General features: G+C 44.8%; 1 protein-coding gene and 1 long non-coding RNA gene across 3 annotated transcripts; one reads left to right on the top strand and one right to left on the bottom strand.

Moving 5' to 3' along the window:
* Nucleotides 1–5,591: 5,591 nt before the first annotated feature.
* LOC130293315 (uncharacterized) lies at nt 5,592–18,564 on the bottom strand. Of its 2 annotated transcripts, none has more exons than XR_008848171.1 (3): nt 18,434–18,564; nt 13,907–14,058; nt 5,592–6,296 (listed from the first exon to the last, which is right to left on the bottom strand). It is a non-coding gene; the product is annotated as an uncharacterized LOC130293315 (long non-coding RNA). The 2 variants fall into 2 exon arrangements; XR_008848170.1 differs by lacking the exon at nt 18,434–18,564 and adding an exon at nt 17,972–18,270.
* Nucleotides 18,469–26,911, top strand: LOC130293312 (uncharacterized). The gene is made up of 3 exons (XM_056541841.1): nt 18,469–18,747; nt 22,911–24,019; nt 26,060–26,911. Exons 2-3 carry the CDS (start codon nt 22,922–22,924, stop codon nt 26,267–26,269), a joined length of 1,308 nt encoding a protein of 435 aa, XP_056397816.1. The 5' UTR covers nt 18,469–18,747; nt 22,911–22,921; the 3' UTR covers nt 26,270–26,911.

The raw sequence follows: 26,911 nt of genomic DNA on the forward strand, positions 1-26,911 counted from the left end.
TTCCAAGACTTTGTTAATGAAATTTTTCGTGATCTCTTATATTCCTGTGTTGTTGTGTATCTGGACGATATTCTGATTTTTTCTGCCAACTTAGAAGAACATCGCCAGCATGTCCGCATGGTTCTTCAGAGACTTCGAGACAATCAACTCTATGCCAAAATGGAGAAATGTCTGTTTGAATGTCAATCTCTTCCTTTCCTAGGATACTTGGTCTCTGGCCAGGGACTACAAATGGACCCAGATAAACTCTCTGCCGTCTTAGATTGGCCACGCCCCTCCGGACTACGTGCTATCCAACGTTTTTTGGGGTTCGCCAATTATTACAGACAATTCATTCCACATTTTTCCACTATTGTGGCTCCTATCGTGGCTTTAACCAAGAAGAATGCCAATCCTAAGTCCTGGTCTCCCCAAGCGGAAGACGCATTTAAACGGCTCAAGTCTGCCTTTTCTTCTGCTCCCGTGCTCTCCAGACCTGACCCATCTAAACCCTTCCTATTGGAGGTTGATGCCTCCTCAGTGGGAGCTGGAGCGGTCCTTCTACAAAAAAATTCTTCCGGGCATGCTGTTACTTGTGGGTTTTTTTCTAGGACCTTATCTCCGGCGGAGAGGAACTACTCCATCGGGGATCGAGAACTACTGGCCATTAAATTGGCACTTGAGGAATGGAGGCATCTGCTGGAGGGATCAAAATTTCCAGTTATCATTTTCACCGATCACAAGAATCTCTCCTATCTCCAGTCTGCCCAACGGCTGAATCCTCGCCAGGCCAGGTGGTCGTTGTTCTTTGCCCGTTTTAACTTTGAAATTCATTTTCGCCCTGCCGACAAGAACATTAGGGCCGATGCTCTCTCTCGTTCCTCGGATGCCTCGGAAGTAGAGGTCTCTCCGCAACACATCATTCCTCCTGACTGTCTGATCTCCTCTTCTCCAGCCTCCATCAGGCAAACTCCTCCAGGGAAGACCTTCGTTTCTCCACGCCAACGTCTCAGGATTCTCAAATGGGGTCACTCCTCCCACCTCGCAGGCCATGCGGGCATCAAAAAGTCCTTGCAACTCATCTCTCGTTTCTATTGGTGGCCGACTCTGGAAACAGATGTTGTTGATTTTGTGCGGGCCTGTACTGTCTGTGCCCGGGATAAGACTCCTCGCCAGAAGCCTGCTGGTCTCCTTCACCCTCTGCCTGTCCCCGAACAGCCTTGGTCTCTGATTGGTATGGACTTTATTACAGACCTACCCCCATCCCGTGGCAACACTGTTGTTTGGGTGGTCGTTGATCGATTTTCCAAGATGGCACATTTTATTCCTCTTCCTGGTCTTCCTTCAGCGCCTCAGTTGGCAAAACAATTTTTTGTACACATTTTTCGTCTTCACGGTTTGCCCACGCAGATTGTCTCGGATAGAGGTGTCCAATTCGTGTCAAAATTCTGGAGGGCTCTCTGTAAACAACTCAAGATTAAATTAAACTTCTCTTCTGCTTATCATCCTCAATCCAATGGGCAAGTAGAAAGAATTAACCAGGTCCTGGGTGACTATTTACGGCATTTTGTTTCCTCCCGCCAGGATGACTGGGCAGATCTTCTACCTTGGGCCGAATTCTCGTACAACTTTAGAGTCTCTGAATCTTCTGCTAAATCCCCATTTTTCGTGGTGTACGGCCGTCACCCTCTTCCCCCCCTCCCTATTCCCTTGTCCTCTGGTTTGCCCGCTGTAGATGAAGTGACTCGTGATCTTTCCACCATATGGAAAGAGACCCAAAATTCTCTTTTACAGGCTTCATCTCGCATGAAAAAGTTTGCCGATAAGAAAAGAAGAACTCCCCCCATCTTTGCTCCCGGAGACAAGGTATGGCTTTCCGCTAAATATGTCCGCTTTCGTGTCCCCAGTTACAAACTGGGACCACGCTATCTTGGTCCTTTCAAAGTCTTGTGCCAGATTAATCCTGTCTCTTACAAACTCCTTCTTCCTCCTTCTCTTCGTATTCCCAATGCCTTCCATGTCTCTCTCCTTAAACCACTCATCATCAACCGTTTCTCTCCCAAACTTGTTTCTCCCACTCCTGTTTCCGGTTCTTCTGACATCTTCTCCGTAAAGGAGATACTGGCCTCTAAGACGGTCAGAGGAAAAAGATTTTTTTTAGTAGATTGGGAGGGCTGTGGTCCTGAAGAGAGATCCTGGGAACCTGAGGACAACATCCTAGACAAAAGTCTGGTCCTCAGGTTCTCAGGCTCCAAGAAGAGGGGGAGACCCAAGGGGGGGGGTACTGTTACGCCGAGCGCTCCGGGTCCCCGCTCCTCCCCGGAGCGCTCGCAACTTCCTCGCAATCGCAGCGCCCCGGTAAGACCTGCTGACCGGGTGCGCTGCGATACCTCTCCCAGCCGGGATGCGATTCGCGATGCGGGTGGCGCCCGCTCGCGATGCGCACCCCGGTTCCCGTACCTGACTCGCTCTCCGTCGGTCCTGTCCCGGCGCGCGCGGCCCCGCTCCTTAGGGCGCGCGCGCGCCGGGTCTCTACGATTTAAAGGGCCACTGCGCCGCTGATTGGCGCAGTTGGCTTAATTAGTTTATTCACCTGTGCACTTCCCTATATAACCTCACTTCCCCTTTCCTTCCTTGCCGGATCTTGTTGCCATCGTGCCAGTGAAAGCGTTTCCCAGTGTGTTCCTAGCCTGTGTTCCAGACCTCCTGCCGTTGCCCCTGACTACGATCCTTGCTGCCTGCCCCGACCTTCTGCTACGTCCGACCTTGCTCTTGTCTACTCCCTTGTACCGTGCCTATCTTCAGCAGTCAGAGAGGTTGAGCCGTTGCTAGTGGATACGACCTGGTTGCTACCGCCGCTGCAAGACCATCCCGCTTTGCGGCGGGCTCTGGTGAAAACCAGTAGCAGCTTAGAACCGGTCCACTAGCACGGTCCACGCCAATCCCTCTCTGCCACAGAGGATCCACCTCCTGCCAGCCGAGCCGTGACAGCTGCCCTTAGCATACATCTGCTATGCATGGTTACTAAAATGAACAGAGATGTCAGCAGAGAGCACTGTGCTTGTGATGTCATCAGTGTTCCAAAAAGAAAGGAATTTCCTCTGTAGCATTCAGCAGCTAATAAGTACTGGAAGGATTAAGATTTTTTAATAGAAGTAATTTACAAAAATGTTTAACTTTCTGGCACCAGTTGATTTAAAAGTAAAAACGTTTTCACCGGAGTACCCCTTTAACTAACTAGGTAGGTAACCAGGTAGGTAGATAGATAGCTAATTTGGTAGACAAGTAGCTAGGTAGGTAGATAGCCAGGTAGCTAAATAGGGATGTAGCTAGATAGTTCTCAATAGGGATGTAGCTAGATAGTGCTCACATCCCATGCACACAATGCCCAGGTACGGCTGACCCATGTGCTAGGCCCCAGCAGTGACCTCTCCAGCTCCTGCAGATGATCGCTGCCATCTGATGCCATCCTCCAGGTGACAGAGCTGACTGTAGAGCGAAGAGCACTAGAAAAGCTCCAGTCCTTCATTCCATGCTGCCAGCCAATTCCCCACTCTGCTGCCTAGGTCCCACTCTGCTGCTGCACCCCTCTTGCTATAAAATAACACCAACCAAAAAGCCCTCTTATGCATTATTTTATATAATTCAACAAACTAGCAACACTTGAGGCCCCTGTACCAAATAAAGCAAGGGCCTTATGCGGTAGACATCCAGGTAGGCAGCAAGCTAGGCAGACAACCCGGTAGGTGGGTTGGTGGTTGGGTAGATAGACAGCCTGCTAGGTAGGTAGACAGCAAGGTGGGTAGATGGGTGGACAGGTAGGTAGCTAATTTACAAATATGTTTAACTTTCTGCCACCAGTTGATTTAAAAGAAAAAAGGTTTTCACCGGAGTACCCCTTTAACCCCTTAACGACGCAGGACGTATATATTTACGGCCTGCGCCGGCTCCCGCGATATGAAGCGGGATCGCGCCGCGATCCCGCATCATATCGCGTCGGTCCCGACGCTCATCAACGGCCGGGACCCACGGCTAATACCACACATCGCCGATCGCGGCGATGTGCGGTATTATCCCTTTAGAAGCGGTGGTCAAAGCTGACCGCCGCTTCTAGAGTGAAAGTGACCCGGCTGCTCAGTCGGGCTGTTCGGGACCGCCGCGGTGAAATCGCGGCGTCCAGAACAGCTTGCAGGACACCGGGGGGGCCCTTACCTGCCTCCTCGGTGTCCGATCGGCGAATGACTGCTCCGTGCCTGAGATCCAGGCAGGAGCAGTCAAGCGCCTATAACACTGATCACAGGCGTGTTAATACACGCCTGTGATCAGGATGAGAGATCAGTGTGTGCAGTGTTATAGGTCCCTATGGGACCTATAACACTGCAAAAAAAAAAAGTTTAAAAAAAGTGTTAATAAAGGTCATTTAACTCCTTCCCCAATAAAAGTTTTAATCACCCCCCTTTTCCCATAAAAAAAATAAAACAGTGTAAAAAAATAAATAAATAAACATATGTGGTATCGCCGCGTGCGTAAATGTCCGAACTATAAAAATATATAATTAATGAAACCACACGGTCAATGGCGTACGCGCAAAAAAATTCCAAAGTCAAAAAAAGCGTATTTTGGTCACTTTTTATACCATTAAAAAATGAATAAAAAGTGATCAAAAAGTCCGATCAAAACAAAAATCATACCGATAAAAACTTCAGATCACGGCGCAAAAAATGAGTCCTCATACCACCCCATACGTGGAAAAATAAAAAAGTTATAGGGATCAGAAGATGACATTTTTAAACGTATACATTTTCCTGCATGTAGTTATGATTTTTTCCAGAAGTGCGACAAAATCAAAGCTATATAAGTAGGGTATCATTTTAACTGTATGGACCTACAGAATAATGATAAGGTGTAATTTTTACCGAAATATGCACTGCGTAGAAACGGAAGCCCCCCAGAATTACAAAATGGCGTTTTTTCTTCGATTTTGTCGCACAATGATTTTTTTTTCCGTTTCGCCGTGCATTTTTGGGTAAAATGACTAATGTCACTGCAAAGTAGAATTGGCGACGCAAAAAATAAGCCATAATATGGATTTTTAGGTGGAAAATTGAAAGGGTTATGATTTTTAAAAGGTAAGGAGGAAAAAACGAAAGTGCAAAAACAGAAAAACCCTGAGTCCTTAAGGGGTTAAATGGTCATTTGCAAAAATGTTTTATATAATTTAGATAGGAACATCATTGGGGAGATTAATCAAAACCTGTTCAGAGGAAAAGTGGTGCAGGTGCCCAAAGCAACCAATCAGATTCTTTGATTTTTAAAATTGCCTCTGAAAGAAGCAAGCTGATATGTTGCCATGGGGAACTTCTCCACTTTTCCTCAATGCAAAGGAAAAGTTGCCCAGTTGCCCATAGCAACCAATCAGCTTGCTTCTTTCATTTTTAACAAGGCCTTTGCAAAATGAAAGAAGTGATCTGATTGGTTGCTATGGGGAACTGGGCAACTTTTCCTCTGAACAGGTTTTGATAAATCTCCCCCTATGACACTCGGCTCACACAACAAGATGATTGACAAGTTAGAAGAAATGTTAAATTTACATTGGGGACAATCCCCAAATTTTTTATTTCCTTTAGGAATAAAACTTTTGAGCCCATTTTCTTCCAGTTTTTTAATGGCCCTTGTGCTGTTGAAATTCAATATTTCACCGATTTATTCCTGCGATACGTCACGATAGGTTTTCTTCTTGCGACTTCTACCAGATCACTGTCACTTTTCAGCATATGCCAATTTCTCACGATAGCTGTTCTAATCATGGAGTTCATAGAACTGTTCTTAAAAGCAAATACCAATCGTTTATCCTGAACTGCACCCTTTTTCCTTTTAGAAGAGGCAAGTAGAGAATTTCTGGATACCAATTCAGCCTTTTTTAACCCCTTGTTGATCACACTATGGGGGTATCTTCTTCTTTCCAATCTGGAAGCAAGCTCAATAGCTTGTTCTGTATAAACCCGAGGGTCTTCATTATTCCTCTTAAGTCGGAGGAATTGACTATATGGGATGGAATTGTTTACTTGCTTAGGGTGTGAACTGTTTTAATGTAAAATGGAATTTTTAGCTATGGCTTTCCGATAGCCCTTCGTAAGCAGATTGTCACCTTCTACGTATAGAGTCATGTCCAAAAATTGAATCTTTGTTCCCCCAAACGTATAAGTAAATCGCATATTCATACGGTTATAGTCGTTCAAATAGGAGATGAAGTCGATAAACTGGGTTTCTTCTCCTTCCCACACAATCAACATGTCGTCCACGTATCTTTAAAAAAGCTGTAATATTTTTAACATAATAATTGTTGGAGTTACAAATGTATTGTTGTTAAAAAAATGACAGGAATAAATTTGCGTATGAACATGATGTGGGACTCCCCATTGCTGTACAAGCAATTTGTTTGAACCAGTCTGATCCAAAACAAAAGGTATTATGTTCAAGAATAAATCTGAGGGAATTACAAATTAAATCAATATAAGCCGGGGTTTTATCGGTGTGCAGGAGGATGGATCTGACAGCCTCTACACCCGCATCAGGTGGGATGCGGGTCTACAGGCTCTCTACATCCATGGTGGCGAGCAAATAGTACTCATGCCACTCCAAAAGGCACTTAAAAAACCTGTGTAAACATGTCCTAAGCTTTTTCAGCTATATAACAACATCTGCTCATGGTCGCCTCTGAATGGTTATTGTTCTGTAAGAGCTTTCTCTCATGATGTTTTCCTGGAAACATCCATTATGACGTGTGTTTTTCAGATATGTATTTGCATCAACAAAGTAAACAAACCACAAAACCTTTACTACACCTGTATTAGGATAATGGGGCATGTGCATCCACATTAGTTCTCTATGGAAAAGGATTACAAATATGGATTAAAACAAGATCCTTTTAACTTAAAGGGGTACTCCGGTGGAAAACATATTTTTTTTTATCAACTGGTGCCAGAAAGTTAAACAGATTTGTAAATTACTTCTATATAAAAATCCTAATCCTTCCAGTACTTATCAGCTGCTGTACTGTATACTACAGAGGAAGATCTTTGCTTTTTGAATATCTTTTCTGTCTGACCACAGTGCTCTCTGCTGACACCTCTGTCCATGTCAGGAACTGTCCATAGCAGTCCATGTTCCTGCTCTGGACAGTTCCTGACATGGACAGAGGTGTCCGCAGAGAGCATTGTAGTCAGACAGAAAAGAAATTCAAAAAGAATAGAACTTTAAAAAAATATATGTATGTTGAAAAATATGGTGAATATGTTTATTGCTGTAAAATTCTGTAATATTATGAAAGGATTAATAAAAAAAAAAGTTAAAAAAGAAAAGAATATGGTGAATATGTTTATTGCTGTAAAATTCTGTAATGTTATGCAAGGATTAATAAAAAAAAGTTAAAAAAGAAAAGAACTTCCTCTGGAGCATACAGCAGCTGGCACCAGTTGATTTAAAAAAATGTTTTTCCACCGGATTACCCCTTTAAAGGAAATCTGTAGTGCTTTGAACTTTATCCCCTATCCGAAGGAAAGGGGATAAGTTCTAGATCGCTGGGGGTCCGAGTGCTGGGCCCCCCGCGATCTCCTGTATGGGGCCGCGGTAATGTACAGGAAAGGGGGCGTTCCATCCCCGCATGACGCGGCTGCCGGCACGCCCCTCCATGTATCTCTATGGAGGGGTGTGCCGGCTGCCGCGTCATGCGGGGACGGAACACCCCCTTTCCTGGACATTGCCGCGGCCCCGCACAGGAGATCGCTGGGGGGCCCCAGTGCTCAGACCCCCCGCGATCTAAAACTTATCCCCTATCCTTCGGATAGGGGATAAAGTTCAGAGAACTACAGATTTCCTTTAAGATATACTGGGTGGTGAGGGCGGCTCCTGGTCCTCACCTGGACTGGTTTTGCTTGGTCAGGCACTGGTAGAAGTGCTGAAGTCTAGAAGCAGTGACCATATAGCAGTGTTTTCCAAACAGTGTGTCTCCAGCAGTTGCAAAACTACAACCCCCAGCATGCCCGGACAGCCTTTGGCTGTCCGGGCATGCTGGGAGTTGTAGTTTTGCAACCGCTGGAGACACACTGTCTGGAAAACACTGCCATATAAGGACAGTCAGCTGTATCTCTGCCTCGGTAGCTGGTTGCAAAGTAGAATAGGACTTCATAAGTACAGGCATCACTGCACTGACCAGGTAAGTATCCACCAACAGGTTTATTAACATCAATGCAACACGTTTCGATGCTCATGCGCAGCTTCATCAGGCAGAGCAATTGGGAGCAACACCGAGGGTTATATACCCTAATGTGTTAACCTCTGAAGGACATACACAAGAATAACAAACAGATAACTATAAACATCCATACTAAAATATGAAATACAACGTAATTATAACAATAAATGAGATAAAATAAATGATTGTAAAAGAAAAGAGAAAAATTCCTCAATTTAAACTCAAATCGCATAGAAAACGCATAACAACATTCACATTATGTGATTATTTTTCAATAGCTATCAGCATGAATGTTCTCATCAATACCCATCCGCTCTTACCAATTTTATATTTTATAGCATTCATAATCCGGTAGAAACACAGAAGAAATTACATAATAAAGGTATTTAGAAAAGATATATATATATATATATATATATATATATATATATATATATATATAGATATATATATATATATATATATATATATATATATATATATATGTAGATATACAGTACAGACCAAAAGTTTGGACACACCTTCTCATTCAAAGAGTTTTCTTTATTTTCATGACTATGAAAATTGTAGATTCACACTGAAGGCATCAAAACTATGAATTAACACATGTGGAATTATAGACATAACAAAAAAGTGTGAAAAAACTGAAAATATGTCATATTCTAGGTGGAAAGTGTCCCCAAGTGCAGTCACAAAAACCATCAAGAGCTACAAAGAAACTGTCTCACATCCGGACGGCCCCAGGAAAGGAAGACCAAGAGTCACCTCTGCTGCGGAGGATAAGTTCATCCGAGTCCCCAGCCTCAGAAATCGCAGGTTAACAGCAGCTCAGATTAGAGACCAGGTCAATGCCGCACAGAGTTCTAGCAGCAGACACATCTCTAGAACAACAGAGGAGACTGTGTGAGGCCTTAATGGTAGAATATCTGCTAGGAAACCACTGCTAAGGACAGGCAACAAGCAGAAGAGACTTGTTTGGGCTAAAGAACACAAGTAATGGACATTAGACCAGTGGAAATCTGTGCTTTGGTCTGATGAGTCCAAATTTGAGATCTTTGGTTCCAACCACCGTGTCTTTGTTCGAAGCAGAAAAGGTGAACGGATGAACTCTACATGCCTGGTTCCCACCGTGAAGCATGGAGGAGGAGGTGTGATGGTGTGGGGGAGGAGATGTGACGGTGTGGGGGTGCTTTGCTGGTGACACTGTTGGGGATTTATTCAAAATTGAAGGCATACTGAACCAGCATGGCTACCACAGCATCTTGCAGGGGCTGCTATTCCATCCGGTTTGCGTTTAGTTGGACCATCATTTATTTTTCAACAGGACAATGACCCCAAACACACCTCCAGGCTGTGTAAGGGCTATTTGACCAAGAAGGAGAGTGATGGGGTGCTGCGCCAGATGACCTGGCCTCCACAGTCACCGGACCTGAACCCAATGAAGGCAAAAGGGCCAACAAGTGCTAAGCATCTCTGGGAACTCCTTCAAGACAGTTGGAAGACCATTTCAGGTGACTACCTCTTGAAGCTCATCAAGAGAATGCCAAGAGTGTGCAAAGCAGTAATCAAAGCAAAATACGACATATTTTCGGTTGTTTCACACTTTTTTGTTATGTCTATAATTCCACATGTGTTACTTAACCCCTTAAGGACCGAGCCCTTTTTCACCTTAAGGACCGGAGCGTTTTTTGCAATTCTGACCACTGTCAATTTAAACATTAATAACTCTGGAATGCTTTTAGTTATCATTCTGATTCCGAGATTGTTTTTTCGTGACATATTCTACTTTAACTTAGTGGTAAAATTTTATGGCATCCTTTCTTGGTGAAAAATCCCAAAATTTGATGAAAAAAATTAAAATTTAGCATTTTTCTAACTTTGAAGCTCTCTGCTAGTAAGGAAATGGATATTCAAAATAATTTTTTTGGGGGTTTACATATACAATATGTCTACTTTATGTTTGCATCATAAAATTTATGAGTTTTTACTTTTGGAAGACACCAGAGGGCTTCAAAGTTCAGCAGCAATTTTGAAATTTTTCACAAAATTTTCAAACTCGCTATTTTTCATGGACCAGTTCAGGTTTGAAGTGGATTTGAAGGGTCTTCATATTAGAAATACCCCATAAAAGACCCCATTAAAAAAACTGCACCCCCCAAAGTATTCAAAATGACATTCAGTAAGTGTATTAACCCTTTAGGTGTTTCACAGGAATAGCAGCAAAGTGAAGGAGAAAATTCAAAATCTTCATTTTTTACACTCGCATGTTCTTGTAGACCCAATTTTTGAATTTTTGCAAGGGGTAAAAAGGAGAAAATTTTTACTTGTATTTGAAACCCAATTTCTCTCGAGTAAGCACATACCTCATATGTCTATGTTAATTGTTCGGCGGGCGCAGTAGAGGGCTCAGAAGGGAAGGAGCGACAAATGGTTTTTGGGGGGCATGTCACCTTTAGGAAGCCCCTATGGTGCCAGGACAGCAAAAAAACACACATGGCATACCATTTTGGAAACTAGACCCCTCAGGGAACGTAACAAGGGGTAAAGTGAACCTTAATACCCCACAGGTGTTTCACGACTTTTGCATATGTAAAAAAAAATATATATTTTTTTTACCTAAAATGCTTGATTTCCCAAAAATTTTACATTTTTAAAAAGTGTAATAGCAGAAAATACCCCCCAAAATTTGAAGCCCAATTTCTGCCGATTCAGAAAACACCCCATATGGGGGTGAAAATTGCTCTGCTGGCGCACTACAGGTCTCAGAAGAGAAGGAGTCACATTTGGCTTTTTGAAAGCAAATTTTGCTCTGGGGGCATGCCGCATTTAGGAAGCCCCTATGGTGCCAGGACAGCAAAAATACACACATGGCATACCATTTTGGAAACTAGACCCCTCAGGGAACATAACAAGGGGTAAAGTGAACCTTAATACCCCACAGGTGTTTCACGACTTTTGCATATGTAAAAAAAATTATTTTTTTTTTACCTAAAATGCTTGGTTTCTCAAAAATTTAACATTTTTAAAAATGGTAATAGCAGAAAATACCCCCCAAAATTTGAAGCCCAATTTCTCCTGATACAGAAAACACCCCATATGGGGGTGAAAAGTGCTCTGCTGGCGCACTACAGGTCTCAGAAGAGAAGGAGTCACATTTGGCTTTTTGAAAGCAAATTTTGCTATGGGGGCATGCCGCATTTAGGAAGCCCCTATGGTGCCAGGACAGCAAAAAAACAAACACATGGCATACCATTTTGGAAACTAGACCCCTCGGGGAACGTAACAAGGGGTTAAGTGAACCTTTATACCCCACAGGTGTTTCACGACTTTTGCATATGTAAAAAAAATTATTATTTTTTTACCTAAAATGCTTGGTTTCTCAAAAATTTTACATTTTTAAAAATGGTAATAGCAGAAAATACCCCCCAAAATTTGAAGCCCAATTTCTCCTGATTCAGAAAACACCCCATATGGGGGTGAAAAGTGCTCTGCTGGCGCACTACAGGTCTCAGAAGAGAAGGAGTCACATTTGGCTTTTTGAAAGCAAATTTTGCTATGGGGGCATGCCGCATTTAGGAAGCCCCTATGGTGCCAGGACAGCAAAAAAACAAACACATGGCATACCATTTTGGAAACTAGACCCCTCGGGGAACGTAACAAGGGGTTAAGTGAACCTTTATACCCCACAGGTGTTTCATGACTTTTGTATATGTAAAAAAAAAAATTTTTTTTGACCTAAAATGCCTGTTTTCCCAAAAATTTTACATTTTTAAAAAGGGTAATAGCAGAAAATATCCGCCAAAATTTGAAGCCCAATTTCTCCCGAGTACGGCGATACCCCATATGTGTCCCTAAACTGTTGCCTTGAAATACGACAGGGCTCCAAAGTGAGAGCGCCATGCGCATTTGAGGCCTAAATTAGGGACTTGCATAGGGGTGGACATAGGGGTATTCTACGCCAGTGATTCCCAAACAGGGGGCCTCCAGCTGTTGTAAAACTCCCAGCATGCCTGGACAGTCAGTGGCTATCTGGCAATACTGGGAGTAGTTGTTTTGCAACAGCTGGAGGCTCCGTTCTGGAAACAGTGGCGTACCAGACGTTTTTCATTTTTATTGGGGAGGGGAGGGGGGCTGTGTAGGGGTATGTGTATATGTAGTGTTTTTTACTTTTTATTTTATTTTGTGGTAGTGTAGTGTAGTGTTTTTAGGGTACAGTCACATGGGCGGGGGTTCACAGTAGTTTCTCGCTGGCAGTTTGAGCAGCGGCAGAAAATTTGCTGCAGCTCAAACTTGCAGCCGGATACTTACTGTAATCCTCCGCCCATGTGAGTGTACCCTGTACGTTCACATTGGGGGGGGGGGACATCCAGCTGTTGCAAAACTACAACTCCCAGCATGTACGGTCTATCAGTGCATGCTGGGAGTTGTAGTTTTGCAACAGCTGGAGACACACAGGTTGTGAAACACCAAGTTTGGTAACAAACTCAGTGTTTTGCAACCAGTGTGCCTTCAGCTGCTGCAAAAGCTACAACCCCCAGCATGTACGGACAGCGGAAGGGCATGCTGGGTCTTGTAGTTATGCAACAGCCGGAGGCATACTACATTGGCTGGGGATGCTGGGGATTGTAGTTATGCAACAGCTGGAGACACACTGGTTTACTACTTAACTCGGTGTGCCTTCAGCTGTTGCAAAACTACAACTCTCAGCAGTCACCGACAGCCAACGGGCATGCTGGGAGTTGTAGTTATGCAACCACCAGATGCACCACTACAACTCCCAGCATGCACTTGAGCTGTTTGTGCAAGCTGGGAGTTGTAGTTACACAACAGCTGAAGGTACACTTTTCCATAGAAAGAATGTGCCTCCAGCTGTTGCAAAACTACAGCTCCCAGCATGCCCTTGTTGCATGCTGGGAGCTGTTGCTAAGCAACAGCAGGAGGCTGTCACTCACCTCCAACGATCCACACAGGACTGTCCCTCGCCGCCGCCGTCGCTCCTGGGGCCCCGATCCCAACAGGGACGCCGGGGATCGGGGTCCCCAGCACCCGGGGTCGTCTTCCCGCAGCCGCTCACGTCCTCCGGAAGAGGGGCGGAGCGGGTTGCGGGAGTGACACCCGCAGCAGGCGCCCTGATTGGTCGGCCGGTAATCCGGCCGACAAATCAGGGCGATCGTGAGGTGGCACCAGTGCCACCTCACTCCTGCAGGCTCTGGCTGTTCGGGGCCGTCTCTGACGGCCCCGATCAGCCAGTAATTCCGGGTCATCGGGTCACTGGAGACCCGATTGACCCGGAATCCGCCGCAGATCGCTGGACTGAATTGTCCAGCGATCTGCGGCAATCGCCGACATGGGGGGACATAATGACCCCCCTGGGCGATATGCCGCGATGCCTGCTGAACGATTTCAGCAGGCATCCGGCTCCGGCTCCCCTCCGGCTAGCGGTGGGGGCCGGAAATGCTCAGGGCGTATCCATACGCCCTCGGTCCTTAAGGACTTGGAAACGGGGGCGTATGGATACGCCCTATGTCCTTAAGGGGTTAATAGTTTTGATGCCTTCAGTGTGAATCTACAATTTTCACAGTATGGAAAATAAAGAAAACTCTTTGAATGAGAAACTTTTGGTCTGTACTGTATACAAAATAATAATAAAGCTAAAATCCTATGAGTACCTACACAGTTATATTACCAGACATTTTCGATCTTCTCATTAAGACCCCACGGGACTAAAGTAACCAATTTGTGGATCCAAAAGGACTCTCGGTAGCTGGTTACAAACCATTGGGTTGCACAAGATAAATATCTGAGATTTGGGATATCATCGGGCCCTGCAGGATGTAGAAGAATTTTGTGCAGGTGATATAACATGTTTTGGGTTTGTGTGACCGCTTCTTCACGTGTGCACGCAGCAAAACACTCAACTGGCTTAAAATAATAGAAAACTGAACAGGAAACCTAGTGTATGAGGGACATCATCATTTAAGGCTATTGAACCTGTAACAGGGCCTTTCACTTGCTATATACTGTGTATAATGCTGGCATCCAGTTGTGCGGCAAGAGGGCATTTGAGCCCCCTAAGGCTTTAGGACCTGGTTGAGACTGCTATGGGCTTGTTCACACAGCCATTGTCCTATTCCCCCCCTTTGCTCAACTCCTGCAAAATCCTGGGCACCAGACGGACCCCATAAACGGGTCCAAGCGCAAAGGCCCCTTAAACTTATTATGGGGACTTGTGGCTGACAATGTTAAGGGGGTATTGTGTCTTTCTTTCTCTTACAGAGGCACTATGGCTTTCACTTTTAAACGTAAGCACTATATGTGTCTTTTTTTTGGTGCAATGTGGCTCTTTTATAAGGTACTGTATCCTCTTATCTCTGTTATGTGGTACTGTATCTATACATCTACAGTGCCTCCATAAAAGACAGATACAGTACCCTATACACTATTATGGGAGTACTTTAGTTTTAAGGGGGGTACTAGATATGCCATTGGGGCACAGTATCCTTAAAGGAAATGTCCAGTGCTCACTTTTCTTATTGTATCCGTTCCGGGCTGCAATAAATAAAATAAGCTTTCTCTTGCCTGCCTACGCTCCCCCGGTGCTCCAGTGCAGGTGTTCGGTCCCCGGGCTGTATTCTTCTTACTTCCTGTTAGCCCGGCATGTCACACGGAGCTTCAGCCTATCACCAGCGGAGGCGGGACATCGCTGCGGCCGGTGATAGGTTGAAGCTCCGTGTGACGTGCCGGGCTAACAGGAAGTAAGAAGAATACAGCCCGGGGACCGAACACCTGCACTGGAGCACCGGGGGAGCGTAGGCAGGTAAGAGAAAATTTGTTTTCTTTTCTTTTTCAGCCCGGAACGGATAAAATAAGAAAAGTGAGCACCGGACATCTCCTTTAAAGGGGTACTCCGGTGGAATATATATATATTTTTTTTATAAATCAACTGGTGCCAGATAGTTAAACAGATTTGTAAATTACTTCTATTTAAAAATCTTAATCCTTCTAGTACATACCAGCTGCTGTATACTACAGAGGAAGTTCTTTTCTTTTTACATTTCTTTTCTGTCTGACCACAGTGCTCTCTGCTGACACCTCTGTCCGTGTCAGGAACTATGTCAAGACAGTTCCTGACATGGACAGTGGTGTCAGCAGAGCTCAGTGGTCAGACAAAAAGGAAATTCAAAAAGAAAATAATTTCCTCTAGAGCATATAGCAGCTGATAAGTACTGGAAGGATTAAGATTTTTATATAGAAGTATTTTACAAATCTGTCTAACTTTCTGGCACCAGTTGATAAAAAAAAAAAATGTTTTCCACCGGAGTACCCCTTTTAATGCCAATGCTGAACTTATCTCTGTGTCTTATATTGGGATATCTTATTTGCCACTATGGCTGTTTCTACACTCACTGCAAAACAAAATAAGCCAAGATGAAGTTGTTGGAATGAAAAAAATAAATATATATATATGTGTATGAATAGAGGCAGTTCGTCGAAAAGACCATCCTGCTTCTCTCAGTCCAGTGATGGGCCTCCTCTATAAACCTGTCAACTGGGCAAAGTGTCACCAAGTGTGTTGTAGAGGCATGTTTAGCAGTCAACTCTTTCTCACCAAGAGGTACACTATCCAAAGGTAGCCTCTGAGATAGTTTTTATAGGGCAGCTGGGGAATCACTATTACGCCCTTTTGTGGCAAGACCCAGTGTCTCATCAGACCACACCTGTATCATTCACATATCAGCCTGAGACATAACTGAATGCTGAGGTTTTCAGCAATTCAACATTTTTGGATGGGTGCTTCTTTCTTTGTCTGTGTGTATTATGGAGGTTCTGTATCTGTTATAAGGTAGTGTTTTTTTTTAAAACTATTGACTTCCAGCCAACGTCTATCCGTGCATGCTGGGAGTTGTAGTTTTGCAACATCTGGTGGGCCAGTTTGGAGACCACTGGTTAATCTCTTGAGAACACAGGGATAGAGAGAGGAAGAACAGAAGCAGAGACAGTGCTCCAATAGTGCAAGTATTCCGAGGTTTGAGCTTAAGTCATATAGAAATGAACTATGTTATACTCACCTTTTAGTGTTGTGCGGCAGACACAACACTGATTAGCGCTTGAGGTATGCAGCACAGTCGGGAGGCAGCCGGCCATCGGTCCCGCTGTGCAGCGGTAGAGTTGCTGGTGCAGACAGGGGATAACCTGGCAGAGTTATCCAGATGTCTGGGGAAAAATTCTTCCCCACCTACTCTCTAACTCCTCGGTTGTGCGTCGCTCAATCCCTAAGTCGAACTATTTTTTCCCAGACATCTGGATAACCCTGCCAGGTTATCCCCTGTCTGCACCAGCACATCTGTTGAGGACATACCTGTACACCCTGGCTGCCTGGTACTTGGCACACTAGGACGTACATGTACATCCTGAGTCCCATCTAGACTATGAAGCGAACGTAGGAGCTGTGCTCACTTCATTGCCCGCAGAGCTAATTTCTTTCAAAAACCACTCCCCGTCTGTGCCCAGGTGACGTGTGGTATTACAACTTGGCTTCATTCACTTCAATTGAACTGAGCTGCAGAACCACACCCAATCTGGAGACAGACGGGGAGTGTTTTTTGAAAGAAATTAGGTCTGTTTTTTCTATTCCTGGATAAGCCCTTTAACTATAAAATATAATATTACTTATCCCGTATGGTGAATTGTGTAAATATAAAAAAATACCAAAGTCCAGAAATGCCAGGAAATTTTTTTTTTATATTCGTATTGACCTACTAAATTGTTTTTTTTTTTTTTCAATTTCCCAGCATAAATAATATTAATTGGTGGTGTCACACATTTTATGGTAAAATGAAAGATGTCATTACAAAATTACAATTGGTCCCACAAAAAACAACAAGCCCTCATGTGGGTCTGTGGGTGGAAAAGTAAGAAGGCGATGAGGGAAAAACGAAAACACAAAAATAAAATTGTCCCCTTGTGTCCTCAAGGCCAAAATGGGCTGTGTCCTTAGGGTGTTTATAGGGACACGATGGTTGTCTGTTATGGGGGTGTTATATCTGCCCTTCTTATGAGGGCACTGTGGTTGTATTATGGGGGGCACTATTGGCAAGGTAAGTGATGGGGCATTATATCTGCCCATTTTACGGGGGCACTATGGCTATATTATGGGGGGCACTATGGCTATGGGCAAGGTAAGTAATGGGGGAATTATATCTGCCCATTTTACAGGGGCACTATGGCTATATTATGGGGGGCACTATGGCTATGGGCAAGGTAAGTAATGGGGGAATTATATCTGCCCATTTTACAGGGGCACTATGGCTATATTATGGGGGGCACTATGGCTATGGGCAAGGTAAGTAATGGGGGCATTATATCTGCCCATTTTACGGGGGCACTGTGGTTGTATTATGGGGGGCACTATGGCTATGGGCAAGGTAAGTGATAGGGGTATTGTATCTGCCCATTTTAGGGGGGCACTATGGGCAAGGTAAGTGATAGGGGTTTATATCTGCCCATTTTAGGGGGCACTGTAGTTGTATTATGGGGGCACTATGGCTATGGGCAAGTTAAGTGATAGGGGTATTATATCTGCCCATTTTATGGGGGCACTGTGGTTGTATTATGGGGGGGCACTATGGGCAAGGTAGGTGATGGGATATATCTGCCCATTTTAGGGGGGGGCTGTGGTTGTATTATGTGGCACTAAGGCTATGGGCAAGGTAAGTGATAAGGGTATTATATCCTCACCTTTTAACGTGGGTGGGCACTACGGGTAAGGTAAGTGACCAGATGTGTGGTCACGTGCTCCCCCATACGTCACACGGCAGTGTATACTTTTCCTTTCAGCACGTTAGTATACACACTTCACTATGAATATACAGGACATTACACAAACACTTCCTCTGTATCTTTTCTGGAATCTCCATTATTATCATTTACATTTTCACAATCTTCTTCTCTTCGGAAACCACGAGACACCACTAGTGAGTAAGTTCCCGACTTTTCCAGTCGGAGTTTCATGACGTCACCATTTCTATCTTGGGCACTCTGTTGTTTTCCCGCCCCGCCCCGCCCCGCCCTTCCCCGTCTCTATGGTAACCCGTGAACTCCGCACCTTATTTGGCAGCCTACAAGCGTAACGTCACGTACATTTTTCCCCTGGTAACTAAAGGCCACGCCCCCTTAGCGCTCATTGGCCCGCCCACTTACGTGCATTGCGTCCGATGCTATATAAACACCACCTGAAGGGCCCAGCGCCATTTTCACTCTCTGTCACATCAAGAATTTGTTTAGATACCGAGCGTCCCGATGACCAGGTATGGCCTGTACCGATAGCTGTGTACTGGAGAGTAGTCACCGCTTCTCATCAATGTGCTGTGCCCCGAGCAAGAGAAACGTCGGAAGAGCTGAAGTCCGCCCCGCTGCTGCCTTCCTCGGCTTTCACCGGAATATTCACGAGCCTCCTGCCCAGGAAACCGCCTGTAACTTCTGCTGGAGCGCCGTGGTCACCGGCTGAGCCCTCGGTATGTATAAGCGAGACGTTCCCTTGTTAGGGATTGCTGGGACTTTTAGTACCACCCGAGAATTGATGTCAGTTTAGTCTAGACCAGTGTTTCCCAAGCAGGGTGCCTACAGCTGTTGCCAAACGACAACTCCCAGCATGCCCGGACAGCCGAAGGCTGTCCGGGCATGCTGGGAGTTGTAGTTTGGCAACAGCTGGAGGCACCCTGCTTGGGAAACACTGGTCTAGACTACTTCCAAATATCCAGTGTGTAATGTACCTTCCTATAGGACATGCTGGGAGTTGTAGTTTGGCAACAGCTGGAGGCACCCTGCTTGGGAAACACTGGTCTAGACTAATCCCATATATCCAGTGTGTAATGTACCTTCCTATAGGACATGCTGGGAGTTGTAGTTTGGCAACAGCTGGAGGCACCCTGCTTGGGAAACACTGGGCTAGACTACTTCCAAATATCCAGTGTGTAATGTACCTTCCTATAGGACATGCTGGGAGTTGTAGTTTGGTAACAGCTGGAGGCACCCTGCTTGGGAAACACTGGGCTACACTAATAATCTCATAGATCCAGTGTGTAATGTACCTTCCTATAGGACATGCTGGGAATTGTAGTTTGGCAACAGCTGGAGGCACCCTGCTTGGGAAACACTTGTCTAGACTCATATTCTCTCATATATCCAGTGTGTAATGTACCTTCCTATAGGACATATTGGGAGTTGTAGTTTGGCAACAGCTGGAGGCACCCTGCTTGGGAAACACCGGTCTAGACTAATCTCATATGTCCAGTGTGTAATGTATCTTCCTATAGGACATGCTGGGAGTTGTAGTTTCTTTGTGGATAGCTGCCAGTTGAGACACTGGTCTGCCTTCATTTGTCACCTAAATTGTGGTCTATGTCCCTTTAAATGTGTGATAGAACAGTGCGTCCTCTGCCGGGGTGAATCATGTGACATGTGACCCCGATGAGGACATTGTGACACTACTATAGTCATGACATATGATGATGTAATATTTGGCGGTCGTACTGCTGCTCTCATTACTTCCGATCTGCTAGGACCAATCCTTCCTCCCCTCTGTGCTGCTCGCACTGACCTTTACCCCTCTGACCTGCTATGATTCCCCTCCAGGCCTCTAAAACGGGGGTTATTCATCCTCCCTGGTTGAATGGAGTGATCGGGAATGGATGTTGCCACTTTAGAGTCTATGGAGCTGACAGATGGCGAAGGGGAGTTCTCTATCTCAATCAGTGCTTTGTAGAGCAGGGTTTACTAACCAGGGTGCCTCCAGCTGTTGCAAAACCACAACTCCCAGCATGCCCGGACAGCCGAAGGCTGTCCGGGCATGCTGTAAGTTGTAGTTTTGCAACAGCTGGAGGCACCCTGGTTAGTAAACACTGGTATAGACTGCAGATGACCAAGTCATGAACAATGCAGCTCTTGTTTAGTCACTTGAATTACAAAACTCCATCCATTCCTATGGAATCACTAATACAGCAGGCTCCACCCTGTCAGTATAACTAATGCCATAAACTGATGATTTATGGGTCTAGAATGGCATGTGTGGAGCAGGACCGAATAGTCAGCAGAGAGATTTCGGCTCGGACCAGTCGTCTCTGCAAAGCACCAGACTGGGCGTAAGCCAGTGGTAATCGTGGTATGCAAGGACGTAGCTGAGATGTTCTTAGGTTAAAAGGGAACTCCGGAAGAAAAAAAGTTTTCAGATCAACTGGTGCCATAAAATTGTAAATGACTTCTATTAAAAAATCTTAATCCTTCCAGTACTTATCAGCTGTTGTATGCTCCACAGGAAGTTGTGTAGTTCTTTGTAGTCTGACCCTAATGCTCTCTGCTGACACCTCTGTCCATGTCAGGAACTGTCCAGAGCGGGAGAGGTTTGTTAATGGGATTTGCTTATGCTCTGGACAGTTCCTGACATGGAAAGAGGTGGTAGCAGAGAGTATTGTGGTCAGACTGGAAAGAACTACACTTTCTCTGGGGCATACAGCAGCTAAGTAATGGAAGGATTATGATTTTTCTATAGAACTTTTTACAAATCTGTATAACTTTCTGGCACCAGATTTGAAAACTTTTTTTTTTTTTTATTCCTCGAGTCCCCCTTTTAAAGGGGTACTCCCCTGGAAAACATATAAAAAAAATTTAAATCAACTGGTGCCAGAAAGTTAAACAGATTTGTAAATTACTTCTATTAAAAAATCTTAATCCTTCATGTACTTATCTGCTGTATGTTCCACAGGAACTTCTTTTTGACTTTCCTTTGTTTGACTACAGTGCTCTCTGCTGACACCTCTGTCCATTTAAGGAACTGTCCAGAGTAGGAGCAAATCCCCATAGTAAACCTCTCCTGCTCTGGACAGTTCTTAAAAATGGACAGAGGTGTCAGCAGAGAGCACTGTGGTTAAACAGAACAGAAATTCAAAAAGAAAATAACTTCCCCTGGAGCATACAGCCGCCAATAAGTACTGGAAGGATTAAGATTTTTTTTAATAGAAGTAATTTACAAATCTGTTTAACTTTCTGGCACCAGTTCATTTAAAAAAATTTTTTTTTTCCAGGGGAGTACCCTCTTAACCCCTTAACGACGCAGGACGTATATTTACGTCCTGCGCCGGCTCCCGCGATATGAAGCGGGATCGCGCCGCGATCCCGCATCATATCGCGTCGGTCCCGGCGCTAATCAACGGCCGGGACCCGCGGCTAATACCACACATTGCCGATCGCGGCGATGTGCGGTATTAACCCTTTAGAAGCGGCGGTCAAAGCTGACCGCCGCTTCGAAAGTGAAAGTGACCCGGCTGCTCAGTCGGGCTGTTCGGGACCGCCGCGGTGAAATCGCGGCGTCCCGAACAGCTGATCGGACACCGGGAGGGCTCTTACCTGCCTCCCCGGTGTCCGATCGACGAATGACTGCTCCGTGCCTGAGATCCAGGCAGGAGCAGTCAAGCGCCGATAACACTGATCACAGGCGTGTTAATACATGCCAGTGATCAGCATTAGAGATCAGTGTGTGCAGTGTTATAGGTCCCTATGGGACCTATAACACTGCAAAAAAAATGTAAAGAAAGTGTTAATAAAGGTCATTTAACCCCTTCCCTAATAAAAGTTTGAATCACCCCCCTTTTCCCATAAAAAAATAAAACAGTGTAAAAAAATAAACATATGTGGTATCGCCGCGTGCGTAAATGTCCGAACTATAAAAATATATCATTAATTAAGCCGTACGGTCAATGGCGTACGCGCAAAAAAATTCCAAAGTCCAAAAAAGCGTATTTTGGTCACTTTTTATATCATTAAAAAATGAATAAAAAGTGATCAAAAAGTCCGATCAAAACAAAAATCATACCGATAAAAACTTCAGATCACGGCGCAAAAAATGAGTCCTCATACCACCCTGTACGTGGAAAAATAAAAGTTATAGGGGTCAGAAGATGACATTTTTAAACGTATAAATTTTCCTGCATGTAGTTATGATTTTTTCCAGAAGTGCGACAAAATCAAACCTATATAAGTAGGGTATCATTTTAACCGTATGGACCTACAGAATAAAGATAAGGTGTAATTTTTACCGAAATATGCACTGCGTAGAAACGAAAGCCCCCAAAAGTTACAAAATGGCGTTTTTTTTTTTTCGATTTTGTCGCACAATGATTTTTTTTTCCGTTTCGCCGTGCATTTTTGGGTAAAATGACTAATGTCACTGCAAAGTAGAATTGGCGACGCAAAAAATAAGCCATAATATGGATTTTTAGGTGGAAAATTGAAAGGGTTATGATTTTTAAAAGGTAAGGAGGAAAAAACGAAAGTGCAAAAACGGAAAAACCCTGAGTCCTTAAGGGGTTAAAGACTTTTGTAGTGGATAAGGCCTTGTTCAGACCATGGACTCAGTTTAAAGTATATGTTGGGAAAGGCTCCCAATGTATTTTGGCATCTGTCACCTATAGGGAAGAAAGAACCACATGGTACAATATTTTATAATAATCTGTTTCCTAGCAGCTAAAAGTTGCCAAACTGTTAATTAAGAGTCTTATGACAGATGCCATAGCAGTAGTTGTTGCCCATGAAATACCACTTTTTAAAAATGTCCTTTTTTTATAGTTATAACTTTATTCTGAAGCTATATCCATAGCATCTAACTCGACTGTTTTTCCTTTAGTACTTTACAGAATGGGATTTGACTACCTGAACTTTTGCTCCTACTGGAGAAATCTGACATTTCCTCGGACCTGTTGGCATAAAGGCACCGCTTTCCAGTTTGAGGTGGTGAAGAATTATCCACATCCACAAATTGTCCTCACCGACCTGGGCACAGACATGGTCCTAGTCACAATGGCTGCCAGAATCATGCAGTCTATGATGTCATTGGGCAAGAACATCCTGCAGAAAAGAGCTTATTGGAGGATGTTTCCTCGTGTCTGTATGAGCAAGGCCGTACGAGCTGCGGTGTGGGCGTGCTGGAGTGTTCTGGACCTTTTATTACCATTACTAATGACTACGGTGTATGTTTACAAGAATCAGTCAAGGTATAAGACGGTGTGTAATAGTGAGCAGCCTATGAATACAGTCACTATAAAGTGTCACTGGGGAGGTCAGACTGAACCAGTCGAAAAGATGATCGATGAAGAGTTATACAACTTAAAGATGGCGGCCGTTAAAGAAGTTGCAAATATGGAGGGGGGTTATGAATGTGAACAGTTGTCCAAAATGGACGCCATGCTAAGCAAAGAGATTCTTCTACCATCCTGTACGAACCCCGTCATTCTGTCAATGATCTGCATGCCAGCAGAACATACGGACTCCTCGGAGTCCGATGTGGACAGTGTTGATGAAAATTTGGACGACAATTGTTACCAAGAAGACATGTCTGTGGACAGTGGTATGCAAGAGTCCTGGACTCCTAAGTCCAAGTTTGAAGAGGATTGTGATGAGGAAAGTGACTGGTCTGATGATGACGACTCTTGGGATGAAGAGAGTAATTCATGTAAGGAAGATGAAGACTTATGGGCATCGTTCTGTCGCAGTGATGACCCATATAATCTCCTTTCTTTTGCCATGCCCACGAAAAGTCCTGAGAAGCCAAAGAAAGGGGCCTGTATTGAAAGTGTGGAAATACAGGGTAGTTTGGATTGTAACAAAGTTGAATGTGTGACTGTTCCCGAAAAGAGGATGTTGTGCAAGAAACCAGTGCTGTCTGGGTACAAGTCTTCTCACAAGTGTACGCTGCCAGGGGAGGAGGCAGAAGAAGGCAACCAAAGCACTAAGAAAGTAAGTGGATAAAATGAGGTCTAAACTATATATATAGCATGAAATAGGCATGTTTGAGGATTAGGACGCTACTTCTCAGTAGACGCAGGAGGGTGACGTTATGTGCTTCAGTTTTGTCCCCATTGTTTATACTGGAGTGTGTTCACACCATGTTTTGTGCCTTAGTGGCAAGGATCCATCAGGAGAAGCGCAAAACAGTCTGACGACTTATCCATGACGGACCTCAATGACCCGAAGTGGCCAGTTTTGTAATTTTCTGACATATCAGACTTTTTGCTTAAAGGAAAACTGTCAGCTTGCTCCCCCTGCACTAACCAGTGGTACTGGCTGGTAGTACGGGGGATGCTGATCAGTTTGATGCCTACCGTGCCAAGATCCGCCCTGCCGATCGACCGAAATCTTCCATTTTCTGTATATGCAAATTAGGTGCTAACTGGCACAGGCGGCGTAACTGGCACTCTGACGTCAGTGCCGCTCGCCCGCAGCGCTGCCCAGCTCATCAATGTCCCTCCCCTCCCTCCGCCTCTCCCTCTTTTCCATGCTCTGTAATGGAGAGAGGAGGAATATTGATGAGCTGGGCGGCGCTGACATCAGAGTGCCAGTAACCCCGCCTGTGCCAGTAACCCTGCCTATGCCAGTTAGCATTTAATTAGCATATACAGAAAGTGGAAGATTTCGGCCGAACAGCGGGGCCGATACGGGCACAGTAGGTATCAAATTGATCAGCGCTGAGCGAGCTGACAGTTTTCCTTTAAACTAAAAATTTGTGACTGGCCAAAAGTTGGCAATGGTAAGAAAATGGTTTTGAGCTTCTCCCGCTTGATCTGTGCCATGGAGACACAACTGGTGAATGCATTCCGAGAAGTTTCCGTCTCCCAGTTTGGTACAGCTAGGTTCATTACTTATATTGCGTAGGCAGCAAATGGCCTGATAAACTAGTGAATAAGCTGCTCTCCAAATTGTCTAATAGAGATTCATGTGAGGAAATATAAATGGGCTAAGGCAGTGTTTCCCAACCAGGGTGCCTCCAGCTGTTGCAAAGCTACAACCCCCAGCATGCCCAGACAGCCGAAGGCTGTCTGGGCATTCTGGGGGTTGTAGCTTTGCAACAGCTGGAGGCACCCAGGTTGGGAAACACTGGGCTAAAGGACATCTGCAGCGCTATAACACTTATCCCCCACAGGATCGTGTGGGGTCTGATTGCTGGGATCCCCTGTGATCTCCTGAACGGGGCCCCTGCATGAGCGCTCAGTGAGAGCGCTATTGCGCGTAGCATCAACCTAGAGTGGTCGACTGTACTCCCTCTCCCCATACAGTTCTATGGGAGAGGCGGGGAGGCGCGAATGCTGCCTCCCTCTGTCTCTCATAGAACTACATAGAGAAGGCGTGTCGGCCGCAATGCCATGCTGAGGCCTACACGCTGCGGCCTCCCAGCGGTCGGACCCCCTGCTTGATCGCGGATAGGGGATGTTTATTTCAGATAGGGGTTAAGTTGTTTTTGGTCACAGATGGCCTTTAAGTCTTCAGATCCGATCAGGAGAATTTTGGATTTTGTTCATGGACGAACCACTAGTTTATATAAACTCTGCTGGCATTGACTATAAAAGGCGCTTAATAGTTTATTATTGGTCTGTCTAGAACCCTGGCGAAATCTAAGGATCAACATGAGATAGAAGGGAATTCTTTCTGTTCTACCTGGGGAACTTGTCTTATGCAATTATATGAAATTTTAGCATCTTTAAGTGCTGACTAAGGTCTCTTGTGAGGCCTGATGCCATCTTCTGAAACAGTCAGGTGATCTATGGGAATAGAAGTCACCACAGGAAGTCTGGGATTATACTGTTATGGCAACACAGCGGAGTCATCATTGGCCGCAGCTCAATAGTAACACAATATAGTCGCCGTATACCTGTCCCCACCCTACAGTAATAAGATGACTATTTATAGGCTTACGTCCCGCAAGGCTTGGTCTGTGTATAAGTCCTATTGCAGGGTTTTATAAGCTTTATTGTATATTAAGTATTTAACCTTCTATTTCAGGTTCGTTTTTCACCTAAAGTCACTGTCCACCCTATCATTACATGGAGCTTTGCTCACAGAATGGCCCGGAAAGGACCATGGGAAGAGTATGCCCGGGATCGCTGCCGCTTCCAGAAAAGGATTGCAGAGACGGAGGCTGCCATCGGCTCCTGTCTAGACCCTCATCACAGAGACAAGATCCGAGCTAGGCTACAAAGCCAACAAGACTGAAATCCCAATCCCTTGTGGATGGTTATGGACAATTGGACTTCATTCTTAGAATATACTGTTTGACAACCTTCTTAGTTCCTGACTTGTAATATTTTGCACCCTCTGGCCCTCATTTACTAAGAGTGTTGTGTAGGTTTCTTTGTGGGTTTTAATTCCCTACAATTTATTTTCCATGGTATTTACTAAGGTTTCCCTACAGTTTCCACTTTCCCTACATTTTGCTTTTTTTTACACCTGCTCTGATCTGTAGTGTTTTCCTCAGCTCAAATCCACCACATTTTATGTGGAAACCTTAGTAAATATGTTGGGTTTTTGTGAAAATGTTGGGAACACGGCCCTTTCCGGAGACCACGCCCCCTTTCCCCGGCGGCCACACCCCTTTTTAGGGTTTTCTTAGCAAAATGGAGAGTTAGTCGAGGTTTCTTCAATTCTGGCGCAGACAGAATTTCTGGCGCAATGCGACAGAATCTGGCGCACAACCCGACAAAACATGTCGGGTTTGCGATAGTAAATGAGGGCCTCCGTGTTGGGGACATCCTTATAATTAGAGTTGAGTGAACTTACAGTAAATTGGCTCATAGCGAACCACACAGCTCGGCTCTTGATTACTTTAGTCTGCGTAAATTAGTTCAGCTTTACAAA

Source organism: Hyla sarda, chromosome 10, assembly GCF_029499605.1.
Source record: "Hyla sarda isolate aHylSar1 chromosome 10, aHylSar1.hap1, whole genome shotgun sequence".
Classification (NCBI taxonomy): domain Eukaryota; kingdom Metazoa; phylum Chordata; class Amphibia; order Anura; family Hylidae; genus Hyla; species Hyla sarda.